The sequence below is a fragment of the Cavia porcellus genome, unplaced genomic scaffold (genome assembly GCF_034190915.1).
Source record: "Cavia porcellus strain 051 isolate PalLab524CR breed Dunkin Hartley unplaced genomic scaffold, mCavPor4.1 scaffold_26, whole genome shotgun sequence".
Lineage (NCBI taxonomy): Eukaryota > Metazoa > Chordata > Mammalia > Rodentia > Caviidae > Cavia > Cavia porcellus.
In genome coordinates this window covers 30,762,703-30,780,027 of record NW_026947509.1, presented here as the reverse complement: position 1 = coordinate 30,780,027, position 17,325 = coordinate 30,762,703, and the positions used below count along the sequence as shown (strand labels likewise).

General features: G+C 48.4%; 1 protein-coding gene across 3 annotated transcripts in view; it reads right to left on the bottom strand.

Moving 5' to 3' along the window:
- Iqca1 (IQ motif containing with AAA domain 1) overlaps positions 1–17,325 on the bottom strand; it is a 126,518-nt gene that overhangs the window by 34,182 nt on the left and 75,011 nt on the right. For all 3 annotated transcript variants that reach the window (XM_063237055.1, XM_063237057.1, XM_063237056.1), the window contains 5 exons: positions 16,048–16,123; positions 11,330–11,436; positions 11,055–11,150; positions 6,684–6,745; positions 3,075–3,157 (listed from right to left, as the gene is read on the bottom strand). In XM_063237055.1, coding sequence (XP_063093125.1) covers positions 3,075–3,157; positions 6,684–6,745; positions 11,055–11,150; positions 11,330–11,436; positions 16,048–16,123 — 424 coding nt within the window. The remainder of the gene's footprint in view (positions 1–3,074; positions 3,158–6,683; positions 6,746–11,054; positions 11,151–11,329; positions 11,437–16,047; positions 16,124–17,325) is intronic.

The following is a 17,325-nucleotide window of genomic DNA, read 5'->3' as shown; positions in this document are numbered from 1 at the left end:
TTTAGTCTTGATAATTTAGTTTTCAAAAATATTTCTTTTTTGTAATTTTTTTGGTAATATTTCTCAAATTTCATCACCTAATGTCTGAGTTTTTCTAATTCTATCTTCTGCTGGTCTTACGTGCCACCTACAATTTTCTTAATGTAAATTAGCTTGTTTTGACATAATAGGTTTCAGTAAAAATCTGCTTTGTGAGGTTGACATTTTGGGATGTTAATTTTTCTTTATTATTTTTTTCCTTAGGCTTATTTTGTGTGTGCTTTGACCTTGGACTCTTCATTGCTTGATTTCATGTGAATGAATATTCCACACCTGTAGAAGAGGGTCTGACTCAGAGAGCCTTTCTGACCTTACAGAGGTCCCTCTTCTGTTGCCTCCATGTATGCTAAAGACCTAGTGGCTTGTTTCTGGAGAAGTCTTCACTCCTCCCCTCCCCAGCTTCTTCTGTCTCTGTTTTCCCTTTGTCTTCTTTGTCTCTATCAGTTTTGATTCTCAGAGTCTGCCTGGTGCTTCCCGCCTGAGCTCTGTGCTCCTGGCTGGCTCTGTGTCTCTGGGCCCGTGGCCCTGTCCAGTGAGTGGGTGCTGCCTATGTGAGGCTCTGCTGTTCTTTGGTCCTTTGGTGTCCCTGTTGGCTTGAACTCTGAGGCTCAAGAGTAAACTGAGCTATTGTTTTGGTGTTCATTGTGGGGTTTTGGTTTTGCTGTCTAGTTGTGTTATTCTTCGTGTGGCTATCTGGGAAGACACTGCCACCTTCCAAGCCATGGATCTTAACTGGGAAAAATTAAGGAAAACATGGGCAAAGTCAAAGTGTGCCAGCCTTTGGAGGATCTTTTTTTTTTTTGATGGTGGTACTTGGGATTGAACCCAGACTCTTAGCACTGAGGTATATCCCCAAACTTTTTATGTTTATTTTTTACTTTGGGACAAGGTCTCACTAAGTCACCAAGTTGCCCAGGCTGGGCTTGAACATGCCATCTGCCTGCCTCAGCCTGCCAGAGTGCTGGGATTATAGCGTGTACCATCATGCTCACTGGGAAATTTTACTCATTTTGTTAGATTTGTTCATTTTAATTTGGAGTCACATGTAGGTAGCTGACCTCTCCCTTTCAACCTGAGGCATCTGATGCTGCTCTCTCTCTGCAAAGTGAGAGGTCGTTAAAGAAGTGCAGAATGGGTAAGACGTTAGGAAGGGGTCCAGAAACTGGTCCACACAGAGTTACTGAGAATCCACCTCAGGCCCTGTACTAAGCAGCAGACACTTCTGTTCAGAGCTTCAAACCACATAAGCAAGAGATGGCTTTGTTAAAAACAGTGATTTAAAAATATTAACAGAATTAACAGAACAGCATCAAGAGACTGCAAGAGAAAACTCTCCAGCACTTGAATGAGAAACACAAACCGAGGGCCTGGGGTACAGTTTAGGGACAGAACACTTGCTTACTATGCACACTGCCACACAAGTGAAATAAGAAGCACAAATATCCAGCAGCCCCATTTGCAGCCTGGCAGGATGCTGCTCTGCAGACCTGTAAAGGCCCCTTTAGGCCCCCACAATGGAACCAGAGCTCTGGTGAGGGGTCCCAGTGTCACCTTAGGGTGAAGGCACAGCCGGCTTTGTGCTCTCACAGACCCCACAGGGCCAGTGGAAACCTCAGAGTGGGTCAGGATGGTGTAAGGGGTCAACTCAAGAGAGGATCTACGTGTCTACTTTGGCATCAGCAGTTTCAAGAGGCCCCAAGCTCCCTCACAGGAGAATGATGCCCTCTCTTCTGCATTGAAGGAGTCGGGGGAAAAGGAACCCCGTTTTCCTGCCACCCTGGTGATAAAGTCAGCTGTGGGAGTGGAAAGGTCTGTGTGGAGGATGGTATCACTTCCTCCATGATTCTTCAATGACGAAGCAACTGTGCCTGCGGATGGCTCCTGTGCCTTGTCAGTTCACTGTCACTGATGACGTAAGCATGTGGTACCCTGTGCCCTTGAGGGGAACAGAGGGACGTGCTGTCACCCATCAAAAATGTTCACTGTGAATCAGAGGAGGAATCCAAGCAACCCAATGGAGGACAGTCTGACAGTCGGCTTGTATTCCTCCACAACGAAGTGCTATGAGGGCTTGCAGACACCTGGGAAAGGGTTCTAGAAGCAAAGGGATCAGGGAGAAGGAAGAGATGCAGCTACACACACATCCTTGCTGGGAATCTTGGCTGGGAAAGACTGACTGTCTTGGAGGACACTGGTGAAAAGGTATTAGCTGTGGATTCAGCGAGAGAGTTTGAATTAACATTAGACTTCCTGAGTGCAACTGTCTGCTCCTAGGAGACATTTTCTTCATAAGAGTGGACATAATATCTGCAGTAGCAGGCTAGAGTTTTGAGAAAGTTTATGCTTTAAGTGCATTTCCAGGTCATGATGTTGCTTTTACTTTAAATAAACAGAAATACATCAGTGAAGCCTGAGATAACAAGGCTTTTCTCTGTCCTCCTGCTGCTTCTGCCCCTGCTGGAATGTCTCTTTGGAAGGAATCACTCCTTTAAGCGTTATGTGTTGTGGAGCTGCCATGAACGATTCCTCATTTCCTCCAGTTAGGTCAGGGCAGAGGGCATGCGCTGTGGGGCTTGCGTGGTGGCACACACCTGTGAGCACCGCTCTCTGGCAGGCTGCATGGCAGGCTCACTTGTTTGAGCCCAGCCTGGACAATTGAGCAAGAGTTGAAAACTAAAATACTATAAAGGGCTGGGGATGTAGCTCAGTGTGTGTGAAGGTCTGGGGTTCAGTGCCCTGCAGCAGAAGAAACAAAACAAAACAGAGTGACAGCAACAGCAACAAGAAACCAAATGCATCAAGGAAATGGCTAGCAGGTTGAAAAGCCGCTTCCACCACATAAGGGGAGAGAAGGGGACCGCTACTATGAAGACAACCCATTAGTTCATAGCAGCACCCTCTCAGTGATGCAAGTTATCTCAATCTCACCAATACTGGCCAGGAGACAGCATGGGCCAGGCCTCGTCTGTCCAGTGGCTGGACCTCAGGACCAGGCTGCAGTGTGACACACACACACTGTCCTTGGTGTGCCTTACCAATGTAATCAGAGAGGTTGACCTTCAGGGACTGTATCAGCAGCCCTTCCTCCACCAGCTCCTTGTACAGAGATTCGACGGTCCTGTGGGTAAAGCAGAGCATCAGACTCCATTACACAGGAGATCAGCTGTATGTCTGTCAATCATCACTAATGCAAGGACTTGAAACAGGTGGATTTGAGAGTGTGTATGCAAATTGGGGCGGTTGAGACCCGGATGTCCCTCCAAAGCCTCCTGTGCTCGTTCATAGGATTGTGGGGTGTGATAAACATCGGGGGACTAACCCACCAAGTTTATATGTAAATGTGACCTTGGGAAGTGGAGCCTGGCTGGAAGAGGTGGTCACTGGGGCAGTGGCCCTGAAGGGTTCATTTCCCTCCAGGCTTTTCTCTTGACTCTGTTTCCTTTCTCCATACCACGAGCTGCTCCTCTGCAGAGCTGTGCTGCCTCCAAGGCAGTGAGTGGGCTATAGGAAGAAACCTCTATACATCGTGAGCTAAAATCAACCTCCCCTCCTTTCATTTGTGGGTGCTGGGTGATTGGTCCCAGCAATGAGAAAAGTGACTGAGACACCAACAACTGGATTTTTGAAATGTTTCTACAACTTGAGGATAAATTAGGCCTTAAAAAACATACTTTCACTGACCCATGTGCATACTGGACATTTCCTATTAATAAGAATAATATCTCTGGGTGTCTGAGGGTAGCAATAACTCTGCAAGTCTGCAGGCTGGCACAAATACAAATTAGAAATCACCTACTAATAGTAACACAATCGGCCTATAATTATATATTCAGTTAGCATGTGCTAGTCATAGGAGTTCATTAATCCTTTGTGAAATTTATGTTTCCTTTTAATGTAATGGTAGAGTAGTTTAAAAGAATTATCTAAAAGGAACGAAGGCTTACACTGGAGATAATTCTTATGTGAAAGATAAAACATCTAAGGCTGTGTGAGATGATGTGTTAGGAGGGTGATTACTTTTTTGCAGTGTGTAAAAGTCAAAACCATTTCTCTGGGAGAGGCTTGGGCATCTAGCCAGCATCTTGATCATTTAGACCAAATGAAAAAAAAAGATAGTGTCCCACTTAAAGATGAGATCCCCAGTGACATGACTGGAATTTGGCTTGCAGGGATTCAAATGAAGACAGCTCACATGTTATACAGCAGGATCTTTTGAGGTGTTTTGTCTTTAAAATTTTTTCTATTCTTTCTTTAGGTTGGGCATTGTAAATGTAGCTCCACTTAAACAGTTTTCACACTGTTCTGTGATCCAGTTTTGTGTGATTAAAAGAGACCCAAGGATGTCAGTTAAACACAAGCATTTTTGATGGAGATACATTCCAACGCAGTGACCCCAGTCTTTAAAAGAATATGTTCACTGCTGAAAATTAAGAAAGGCTTGATTGTAGTGGAATGTGGGTGTTACAGCTTGTGTCTAGATGTCCTCCAGAGCCTCATGTGGATATAGTGGGGTTTTTAAAGAGATGGCTGGATCTAGATGGTGCCATGCTGTGACTAAGGATGGGTGATTACTAATTAAGTCCACTGATTGGTTGGGCACTGCCCTAATCACAGTAGCCTTGAGAGAGGATAAAAGGGGCAGAAAGATACTGTTAAGGACCCTTGTTGCTTTGCTTACCATGAATATTTCTCCCCCTGAGGCCTGTCTGCCACCCACCCTGCCTTGGAGCCAGCCAACTATGGACTGAAACCTCTACAAACTGTGAGCAAAGTAAACCTTTCCTCTTTAACTTTAGGAGCTGGATATTTTGTCTCAGCAACAAGAAAAGTAACTAAAACACTGGGATAACAGCACCTGCTCTAGATCAAGGAAATATCATTTAGAGTGCTCTAACCTGAGTAGTTCTCTAATGTAGATGCATGACACAGGTGTAACCACACCTAACATTGAAGACAAGTCCCTAAAATTACCAGAACAAAATGTATTAGGGAGCCCCTACCTACCACAAGCCTCTATTTGGATTTTTCCCAGTGAAATAAACTTTTTCTTTTAATGGAATAAAGGGTCTTCCACTCTAAACTGTGGGCCAGGGATTATTTTGGTGAGAGAAATTGATATCTTGTGGTGCCACGGCAGGGCTAGCCAGAGTGCAGACACAGGGTCTTTAAAATTGAAATACAAAGCATTTCAGGAACAAGATGCCAGGTGTTTCTGGGCAAAAAAATGAGCACAACAGGGCCCTGTGTCCCAGGCGTAGGGGGACCATCTGCGGCTCCTCTGTGATCGCGGCTCAGTAGGGGAGTGCGTGCCAGGAGGACGGTCACGTCCCACCTCCACCACCTCTGAGCCACGTATGCGGTCCGTGCTGTTCAGCAGCCTGTTATTCAGCAGAGCCACACTGCCAGGGCAGGAGAGGGGAAGGAATCGTGTAACTCAGAGGCTGCTCGGTGTTCCTTGTGCTGTCAGCTCTGTCATCACTGCATCCATCTTTTGGAACAGATGAGACAGCAAAGGAACAAAGTGCCCTTGAAAATCTGTGGCGTGTTGTGAGGCCCTGATCCTCCCCTAGGGATGTGAGTGTGACCCACCTTCATCCCCAGGAACTGACCTGGAAGCCAGCTGGCTTGATGTGCAGATAGACAGATAGATACTTGTCCCCGGGCATTGGGACTCTGGGTCTCAATCTGAAACTGTCCGCAAATATGGCAACCTCAGCCCAGAACCACCCCCAGTCCCCGAGGCTGCCCACTGGCTCCCTGAGGTGTCTGCAAATGGGACCTTGGCACTCTGCTCTCCTTCCATTCCCAGAGAGCTCGAAGTGGCCTCCTCGCCAATGGACCTTACTCTAGCATGGTTCAGGAAGAGAAGAACCAGAGTGGACTGGAAACAGGAGCCACACATGTCCACCCGAGAGCAGAGCCCAAGGCAGGAAACTCCTGCTGTCCCTTTATTAGGGACTTTAGCTCAACTCCTTGATGATGTTTGAAAATGCAGTGCTATTTATTTCTGGCAGTCGTGGGGACTGAAATCAGAACCCTCACATGGAGTCACATGCCTAGCCTCTTTCTTCTCTTTTTAATTCAAATTTCAAGACAGGATCTCACTAAGACAGTAAATTACCCAACCTAGAGCTTACCATCCTCCTGCCTCAGCCTCCCAGGGTGCTGGGATTACAAACAAGCACATGCCACTAGGCCTGGCTGCTGTTCACGTTCAGTGTCACAGCACAAGAAATGAGCACTGAATGTTGCATATGGAAATCAGGAAACTCAAGGGATGGAAGATTCTGTAGGGGGCTCTCCTTGTGCGGTGCCCCCACTCTCTCAACAGGGGCGCAGCTCTGCGGTGTGCAGGGCTGGCGTCTGCCCCACAGGACTGGAGCCTCAGTCCTGCTTCAGAGTTCCATCAGGGTGTTATTTCCTATGCAATTTTCCAGGATCACAGCCCCCTCCTGCTCCTGTGTGATTTCTAAAGCTTATGTCAAGTTCCAGGAACTCAGCGGTGATGGGCACAGAGGCTTGTCCCAGGTCTGTTTCCCTCCCCATTGCACTGGCGGGGAGCTGAGGCACAGAGTCAGGTGGTTTCCTGCCACTTCCCCTGCTTCTGTTTCCCGCCCCCCCCACAGGGGGCACCCAGTCCTTACCTGTCATCAGTCAGATCTTTGTCCTTCTTCCCTCTTTTCCCTCTTTTGCCTTTTTTCCCTTTCTTTGGCAGAAAGAAAATGGAAACAGTAACACTTTAGTAAAAACAAGCGAATGAACCGTCCCTAAAGTCAGCTAAGCAAACTATCTCTTGGGTTGGGAGGTGGGAAAGTGAACTACATGACCCTGAACTTGGGCTGTGTTTTGCTTCCATGGCCGTGGCCTGTGGGGACAGAGGAGAGGTCGCTGTGGGTGAGCCTGCCTGGGGCTGGATTCCCAACAGGCCCTGGGCATCCCATTCCTTTTCCTGGGCTCTGGCACAAGTGAACGAGGCTGGTCATCTCTGACACCCACTGTAGTCTAAAGTTTGAGCCCCATGATTCAGATGCTCACTCCTGACTCCCAAAGGGAGGTTGTGAAGAGGTAAGTATCTGAGGGTGGTGAGGTCACCAGGGTGCGGGTTGCATGCATGGGTTAGGGTGCTTCCAACAGAGGACAGGAAGAGCTTGCTCCATCTTTCCCATGGAAAGAGAGTGGAAGCAGAGGGAGCTGCAAGCAGATGCTGCCTCGGGTGGGTCCTTGTCTGGGACCTCCCAGTGTGTGCAGTGTCTTCCTGTTGTTTATAAATTACCCAGTCTACGATATTTTGTACAGCAGCACAAAATGATTATGGCAGAGCCCAGATGATTCTCTCGGTTAGCATCTGGCCCCAAATCTGGAGTCCTCAGGGCCAGGCACCTGTCCACCTCCAGTTCTAAGGGACTCTACATTTAGACGCTTGTGACAGTCTGGTGGAATGTTTTCTGAATGCCACCTTTTAAACAGTGTGGACTGCTTTATAGTTCTACTAAAAACCCATCCATCACACCTCATGATCCACAGGAAGAGGCTGAAATTCTACCATGTTAAGTTTTATCGCCTGGTCTCTAATCTACTTTATCTACATCACCTTCTGCCTTAGGGTCAAGGGTGGCTGCTAAGCCCTGCTTCTGGTCTGAGAAAATTGATTTTATATTCAAAATTATGCAAAGGTGACAGAAGATGTGAAGAAATCACCACAGAAAATGCCCCTGAGTTCGATGCCTGGGTTGTATGACTGTTTCATGCTTATTCTTTTTAATAAAAAACTTGTTTGGCAGTGTGACCATACCATGCTGCATTCCCACCAATACCGTGTGAAGGAATTTAGCCTCTTGTATCCTTTATTTTGATTTTATTTATAATTGAGTTTCTCATTGAAAGAAACTACATGATATTTAATATGCTGTTTCTGACCATTCAACATGACTGTCTCAAGATTCATCCATTTTCCTACAAATGAGCCAGATTTATTGCTTTTTATGGCTCAATAAAATTCTATGGTGTATATATTCTATACTTTCGATCTGTAATGGGCATCTAGGCTGCTTCCAGAGACTAACACTGCTGTAATCACGGTATCACACGTCACTAGAGTCCGACATCTTTAACTCTTGAGGGGAACAAACCCTGAGAGGTATAAGTGGGTAAGTAGAACTTCTAATTTTAGTTTTTTGAGTGGTTGTATTAGTTTGCATTCCCACCAGCAGCGTAGACATTTTGTTTTGCCCACAATCTCGCCAGTGTTTTAAATATTTGACGACAGACCCATTCCGAGTACAAGCTTTGTCAGATACGATGCTCGCCAGTGTTCCCTCCCAGTCTGCACCTGCCTTTCATCTTTAGCAGGTCTTTTAATTCGGATGAAATCCAATATTTTCTTTTATAAACTGTGCTTCTTGTATTAATTCTAAGAGCTCTTGGTTCGGCCTTAGATTGCAAATATGTTTTTATGTTTTTGCCTGAGAAATTTCTAATTTTACACTGTATATTTAAAGGGGTGGCCAATTTTGAATTAATTTTTGTGTAATGCATGAGACTTACGTCAATGTCCTTTTTTCCCCTTGTGGTTGTTCAATTATGCCAACCCAGTGTATTCAAAAAAGTATCTTTCTTCACTGAAATGCGTTTGCACCTTTACTAAAAATCAGTCACACGTATTTGTGTGGGTCCATATCTGAGTTCTCTGTCATATATATTCCATTTCTGCCTCTCCTCCTTCCCTATAGCAATAGCACAGTCTTGATTATCATAGCTATGCTGAGATAAATTTCTTCTATGCCTAATGTGTTGATTTTTTAACCGGAATGGTGAATTTTGTCAAATGTTTTTTCAGCACCTGCTGAAATGACATAGACTATCAATGCGATCTATCATAGTGATAATACAGGTTTCTGTCTTTCATTCTGTTGTTATATGTGATTGTGTATGATGTTGTATGTTGTTGTATGTGATTGTGTATGATGTTGATGTGGTATCACATCAATTGACGTATAATGAACCATCCTTGCATCCCAGCTCATAACATACAACCTTTTATGTTCTGCCGAGCTCAGGTTGGACACATACCACAGATGAGGACCATCAGCTAAAGCCTTTTGTTGAGGATATGGCTATCCATATTCACTGGGGGTGTCAGCATTAGGTAAATAGTTTTCTTTTGTTGTAGTATTTTTATCTGGCTTTGTTTTCACAGTGCTGCTGGGCTCTCCCCCTCCCCAACTCCCCTCTTCCTCCTCCTCTTCTTCAGAAGTTGAGAAGGATTGGTGTTAATTTTTCTCTATATGCTTTGTAGAATTCACCTTGTGATGAAATATGAGGAAGACATGATGCACGGGACCATCTGTGTACAGAGAAACGAGACCCATGCTGGGGGCTCTGAAGGCCTCACTGAGGAAGGAGGCTTGAGCTGAGTCCTGTGAGATGAGAGAGAGTTACCTAGGCCTGAGTTTGGAGACAGGAGTGTAGAGGTGGGAGAGAACAGCATAGGCAAATTCTGGGGTCAGCAGGGGCACAGTGCATCTGGGGGACGCAGTCAGTGGAAGACTGCGGGCAGGAGGAAAGGCGGCAGTCAGGTGGACTGGTCCCTGCAGTTGACTGGAGAATGTAATCTTGATTCCTGGGAGACTGGGGCACCAGGGCAGAGTTGAATTGGGGAGAGGCAGACTCAGATTAGTGTTTGGAAAAGACTTCTCTGGGTCACGGCTGAGCCCTCTTCTCTGGAAGGTGCTGGGTGACACTTTCTGCCACATTGCTTCCCTCTCTCCTTCCTGCATTCATTCCCCCGTGGTCTTTCTGCATAGGCAGTGAAGCTTCAGTCCATGGGATTGCATCCTACTTCAGTCTTCTCTTGCAAAGTTGACCTGGGTAACCTGGGCTGGAGAGTTGGGTGCATGAGATGCTATAGCGCAATCACATAGCCGCAATCCATTGGTGCGCCCTGTGACGTGAAGACGGCAGATGCAGGCTGAACGAGGACAGGGAAGCCTGCTTAGACCTGGGCAGGGCTGATGCTGGCTTTGCTAGTGAAGACAAGCCTGTTTTCAGCCACAAAGCGGTAGCTACTTACATTTCCCATTTTGTATAGCTCAGTCTTCACGCTTGGTCACCAAGATGTAGCTTTGTTTTGCAGAAAAAGTTCACATGCATGGAGGCCAGGGTGGCATTACCAGATGCCCCAGGAAGGGGACATAACATCAGGAGAGGGAGGGACATCAGTGACACACGTCAGAACAGGGTTGCTGGGTACTTAGTCGACTTCAGAATTCTACACTAGGAGCCACCTACCACAGATGAGGACCGTCAGCTAAAACCATGTGGCCCCAAGCTGGCCAAACCAGTCCTGGGTGCAGCCGAACATGTGAAGAACTGTAAAGGGGTGACATAAGAGTCCCAGGAAGAGTGGCCCAGACATAGGACTTGGATAAAGCCCTATAGGAGCACAGAATGCCCCCTCACACCAGTGCCGCCAGCACGAGGGTCCTGGCTGTCTTCTCTGAGCATTCTGGCCCTGATGGCAGGGCTGTCGCTGGGAGGAAGGTGAGGTAAGGGGCACTGAGTGAATCGGAATGCCTGGATGCAGCTGGCTACTCTGTACAGCTGCAAATGGGTTGGGACAACTCAGAACTGGATTTATCCAGCTCCTTTTGCTGTGATTCCCCCACTCACAAACCTGCTCATTGCTCTTGGCTTCCTCTACAGAGCGACCCTCAGGAGAGATAAGGGACGTTGAGGACAGTGCTCCACCTGCTCTGGGGCCTGGGGTGCCGTGAATCTGCAGCTGAGTGGGGGCGGGGAGGTCAGCCGAGGGGGGCTGGGCTCAGCCCACTATGAGCCCACAGCCCTGCAGGCCAAGTGGTGAACCAACTGCATGGACCAGGGCAGGTGTGCTTTCCTGCGAGGCATCCCAGGGACAGCCAGGTGGCCTTGCAGGTGGCCTCTGTGGACCTGCTGTGCTCGGGGAAGGGGCTCCTTTCCATTACTAAGTCTCCCACCTCCTCTCATTCGTGCCTCACCTTCTCTCTCTTCCTTCCTTCTCTGACTGGAAGTTCCTTTTCTTTGTTCACAGCTAGTTTTAAGTTTTTTAGTTCCTGTCTCATCAACTCGTCAACCTAGGTGGAAACAAAACATATGACTTTAAACACATGAGCTTTAGGACTTATGCCTGGGATTTTCTTGGACAACCTGGAAGATCATTGAAATTCTGGGGCAGGTCATCCGTAGGCGAGAAGGAAAGAGAAGCAGCACTGAAGTCAGGGACTTGTTCCCCCCACAGCACACTGTACGGTACCTGCACTCTTATCTCTGTCTCCAGTTCCTTCCGCTTCTCCTGTCTGATCAGCTCTGGATCATAATCCTGAAGGAAATTCCAGGATTCATCTTTATTCATCCACATGTCTGTGTTTCAGAAGGATAAAGAAAACGGTAAATAATTAAACCTGGAAGTTCACGAAGACAGTTCCCGTGACCTAAGCGCATGTCTAATCTTCTTGTCCTAAAGCACGGAATGAAAGCTCAATACAGAGAGCTGGAGAGTGTTGGGGTTTACAGGTACAGCTGAGTGCTAGCTGGTAAAAAAGAAGCAACCGCCAAAGTGAAAACACCTGGGAAAAAAGTGTGATGTGATCAGCATCCTGCTCTTCAATTATAACCATGGGGAAGCAGTATGTTGACGGTGGAATTATACAACTATTAGTCTGTATTTTGCAATATATTTATTACTTTTTTTGTGCATATGATTCAGTGAGAGATTTTGTTAGCTGTTGAACATCATCAGCAATTTACCCTGGCCCCTGTCATGCACACAGAAATCCAGTACTGTCCCCCAATTCGATGATGTTATTTTTGAATTTCTGCTGGAATATTTTTGCAATCACGTTTTTTAAGTTTCCCTTTTGTCTTACCCTATTGGTTGAGTTTGGAACTACAGAAACATGACCTGAGAGTAATTAGGAGAAGTTTGTATCATTCAATTAAGTTGAAATAGAGCTCATTTTTTAGAAGGGAAACTCAAAATGTATGTGGGGGTGTGGGGGGCTGGTCTGAGGTGGGACTTGGGGGTCCTCCTGAGCGAAGGGGTGCCTTGACATTCGGAAAATGAACTCTTCCTGAATCTATGTTGTGTGAGCAAAATACACAGTGAGTGTTAAAATTTTAAAAAAAATTATAGTAAAAGGCATGTTGCTAGGAACTCCTACCCACATTTCCTCTCTCCCTTCAAACACTTTCATCCCATTGCCACTGTCTGAAACAGTTCTGGGACGCTCAGATGCCCCAACATCTGAGGTGTGATCAAAAATATGGTGAAAATCGCTGCAAATGTCACCCAGCGGAAAGACAGGCTCATAAAAACCTGATGAGGTCCTCCTTGGCCTTGTTCACGGCATCTGGCACTCTGCGACTTCCGGCTCTTCCCCAAAGTCAAAATGACCATGAAGTCACAATGTTCTCAATCTATTCAGGACATCAAGGCAGCCAGCACAGTGCAACTAAAGACGTGAACCAGGATTTAAACCGCAGGTCACGTTAATACCTGGGAATAACTGATAGGTCTTCTTTTGTTCTCAAAGTGGTAAGGTGTTCCCCTTGAAAACAGCAGACAAGGCTTTAATGTGTTATGATGCGCTATCCTTCTCAGCAGGTCTCCCCTGCACAGAACTTCTCAAGGGACAGCAGCGGCACGTACCAGTTCCATGAAGGGGCTTGGAGCCAGGGAGCTCTGTTATGTACAGGGAGCTACTTTTCTCTTTCATGGTGTAGCTTTCCCTAAAACGGGGACCAACCTGGTTGCACTAAAAGGAGTGCAGCTACTTCACAGCAAGGAAACCGCGACACGATTACGGATGGAAAAAACCCTGTCCCAGGGCGCCTTCCCAAGCTGCAGTTGCAGGTTCCTGGTGAAAGAAAGTGCTTCGAGGCCACTTTGCTGGATTCCGCCTCGGGCCAGTTTCAATGGATCCAGTTCGCCGCCGGACTAGCTTTTCTCATGACACTTCTGCACAGGCCACTTCCAATCCCTTGAAGAATTTCATGGGCATTTATACATACAGGAAGCTGTTCCCGACCCTCAAAGGGCAGCAAGTGCCCCCTTACTCCTGAAGAGAGAAGGCGCTTTTATCTCAAGAATGTGAAAAGCAGGCCGGCTGGTTCACACGTTGAGGAGCTGGCGCGGGAGGGGCCCAGGGTTAATCTCAGCGATTAAAATGCTAATGTCCCATTTGGAAAGGGAAACCCTTGCTCTGAAAGAAAAGACTTTCCAAAAGAAGAGATCTGGTTTCTCTAAGGTAAGGAAGACTTGGCACCTCCAAAGTCCTGGCATCCAGCTGGGGGAGCCTTCCTCAGCACTCAGGGAAAGGACGTTCTTCTAAAGAGAATCTTCCCAGGGGGGCTAGCAGGCTGTGGGGAGCTGCCTTCCCCATAGGAAGGTCCGATTTTTCTCCACATTTTTACTGTTTGTCAAAGTAATGCGCACATGTTGTCTGCAGCAAGCACGGAGTGGTAAAAGGATAGGAAAAAACTCTCCCTGTGGCCCTTCTGGAAGGCATTCCTCCTCGTGTCTGTGCACTCACTACAGAAGCCAGGGACACACTCGGCTCTTATATCCTGACTCTCGAGTCACTGGAAGAAGGCTCAGCCCTCAGAGGGGACTAGGCCCTCTAAAAGGCCACAGCGCAAGGCCTCCACCCAGAGTCACGCAATGCAATGTGCACATGGCTGGGCAGGTGGCCTGGGAGGTGGACAATGCCATTCCACATTGGCTCCCAGGCCTGCAGGGACAGTGTCCTGGGCAACGCATGGTGCTAGGCTTGGTACAGGAAGGACATGGTGCCCAGCAGGGGTGTATTGGTTTAGTTTGTCCAGCCTCGCCAGGCTCCCTCAGCTGGTGCTGGCTTCTCCTAAGCTCTGCACATGGGCTTCTGTGCCCCTTCTTGATTTATCAGCTTTAGACTGAGCCCCTGACGTCCAATGATGGGAGAGGAGTTTTGTTTTTTGTTTTTGGTACCAGGAATCAAATTCAGGACTTTACACTTGCCAGGCAGACTCCTGTGCAGCTGAGCTGTATCCTAGTGGGAAAGGACTTCGCTCCCACTAACCTTCCTCCTGTTTTCTCCAGAGCTCTATCAGTTGGGAGGAGCCAGGCCTTCTGCACCCCGAGTCTGAGGATAGACCTAGCAGTTCCCAACCTTTTTGGCATCAGGGACAGCTTCATAGAAGACATCTTTTCCATGGTTAGGGTAGGGGCACTTGGTTTGGGGCTGATTCAAAGGAGCACGACCTAGATTCCTGGTGTGCGGGGTTCACAGCGGGGTTCACAGCGGGGTTTGTAGTCTTATGAGAACCCAGAGTCCCGCTGGTCTGACAGGAAGTGCAGCTCAGGAGGTGATGTGAGCTGTGGAACACAGAGGAGACTTCAGGGCTCCTCACTTCCTCCCCCGTCCTGTGGGCAGCCTGGCTCTGAACGGGACACCTGACACCCCCAAGGAGGCGAGGAGGCTGTCCCTTCTCAGGACCTCCATGAGGACGGGCTCTGAGGAAGTGGGAGTGACAAGAAAGCTAGAGAGGCTGGAGGGTGCCGCTGTGGAGAGCAGATGGTGAGGAACGCAGCTCATCTGCATGCTGGTGGGAGACCCAGAGCAGAGAGCAGAGTAGGGGAGGTGGCTGTGAGGGCCAGAGAGGACAAAGCGCCAAGCACTGTCCTATGTGCTCCTGTGTGGAGGAGCCCCAGGCTGGACTGCTATGATTCCTAGCTGGACTCGTAGATGTCTTTGCTGTTGCCCGGATTTATACAACTGTGCAAAACCTAGCACAATGTGAGCGAGCATGCTGACAGCAGCTTTCACCTTGGATCTCTAGAACAGTGCTGCTGGGGTACTTTGGTGACACTCAGTCTATGTTTGATGAGTGAATATACAAGCGGATGTTTTGTGAATCTTGAGTTTGGAGACAATGGGGCTTCTATTTGTACATACAGGGGGAGCCGTGTGCCTTTCCTGGTGGATATGAAGCTTAAAAGGGATGGACAGCGGAAACAGCTGGTCTTGCCTGTTATGGGCACTTAATAAATATCAGCTGATCCCCTGGGACGCCTGCCTTGACAGGAGAGGCCCAACCCCGCCCATGTCACAGTTCTCTCTGGGCCGTGCCTCAGTTTAGCACCTCCTGCACTGCGTTGCCACCAGCGGTCTATGAGACAACTCAGGTTTGCACCCAGACATTCTTCTCTTTCATAATTAACACAGCAAGTCTATGCCTATTTGGATGTTGCTTGGGTCGAGGCTTCACTTATTAGGTGGCAGCTGAGCGTGCTGAAATTCAGTAGCAGTACCAGTGCTGTCAGACCTGACTGGGAAGGGCAGGGGCGTCATGGGCTGATGTGGGCAATGCTTTTTTCAGGTCCTTACTGCCATTTTCAGGAATCTCCACCACAGTGCTAATGACCAGGGTCATGCCGATAGCTCCTTCTGTGCTGGGATTTGTCCAGAGGGTGGGGCGGATGTGGAGGAGTTCAAAGTATAATGGAACTGTCTGAAAGACCAGCTCAGAGGCTCACAGGTCTGGCCGGACGATGGCTGTGGTAATCATGCTCAACACTGGATGAGAGAATCAAGTGTTGGAATTCAGGCACAGGTCTTAGTCTAACAGGATGAAGGCACTCTCCCATGCCTATGATATCCAAATTTCGTTGTGTAAACAGCCTAGGAAATATATCTCCTCCCTGTCACTGAGCAAGTGAATGGTCAACTGAAATCTTAGGCGTTCAAAAAACAGGATAGAAGTTTCCAGTACGTTCCCATCCTGTACACATCTTGCTCTTTTACTAATCGTACGGCTCTCAGCCACCCCAGGAATCAGGAATCAGAGACACAGAGTCCGCTGTGAAGCACAGGCCTGTGGCTTCTCTTGAGCGCGCTCCTGGGTCCTCCCTCCAGATCCTTGGACCTTAGGGGCAGAGTGATGCTCAATGGACAGAGTGACGCCTTGGTTACTTTGGGTGCTCCCTGGACTGACCTTTGTATAAGTTATTTCCTTCCTGCAGTGACTGAAGGAAAACGCTTGGTGACATTTTCCACTCCTCATCTTCTTCCTGTTTGGCGAGAACAATGTTTTGGTTAATTACAGGAATAGTTTGTCTGCCAAGGTCACACAAAAGACACACACGCTGGAACTGCCAGGACAGTGGTTGGTGTCACGACCCTGTCCAGGCTTCCACCCTATCCACTGACTGGGGCAGCAGGCAGGGCCGTGCCCACCACCCCGTTATGAGATGGCCCCTGCCCTTACTGCTCTCGGCCCTCAGTGACTTCCTTGTGGACACAGCTCAGGTTTGGCTCCGTCTTCTCTTGATCTGGCTCCTTCTCAGCTGAAGAGAATGAGTTTCCAGCTTGACTCCTGTCTGCCCTGTCACCAGGTCCCCTGAACTCTGCTTGGACCTGCTCCCCGTCCTGTGTCTTGCTGTGTCACATGCCAGTTCCAGACTTGCACACATATGGCAATGTGCTTTCCTCTTGCTCTCCTGTCCCCTCACTGAGCTCGGGAACCAGTTCTGAAGCACAGTGTGATGCCAAGGGCCCAGTTTCCTTGTGGAACGGGGTCTTGCTCACTCCGGGGCCCTGGACCACAGCACAGAGAGCCTGGTCACATTGGTAGGAACCAAGATGGCACCTCACCTATACTTGCACAGGGACGGCTCCACTGCAAGCCCCCGCCAGGTGCCCTCCAGCCCTGCTTTCCACGTCCATCTGCTCCAGCCGTGAAGCTCAGACAGCTACCTCTCCTATGGCAGCTCTCCCCACTGTGGGATGGCTGGGCTGCCCACACCTCCCACCATGGGCCAGGGCTGAGAGTACAAGGGTCATCAGCCTGGAAGCCAGCCCCTCTGCCTGTGTATAAACCGTGTTTAACAAACATTTGTGGACAAAACCAGAGCATAAGATGCATACGTTCAAGCCATGGACACATGGATACATAAAATGGGCTGTTCATTACCTCGGACTCACACGGTGACAAGGAGGCATCTTGGAAGCTGAGGGAGAAAAGCCAGACACTACCACCACCTGATATGGGATCTCACTTGCAGGAGACCCTGAGTACAGGCAAATCAACTGGGCTAGAAAGCAGGCAGAGGCTGCCAGGGACTCCGTGGGGGTAGGTAGGAAGAGGGGGGGAGGGGAAGTGGAAGCAAGTCCTAAACGGGGATAGGATCCTCTCTGGAGGTGACACGGATGGCTCAGCCCAGACCAAGATGTTTGCACCACTGTGTGGATGAAGCCAGTGCTGCTGAACGGT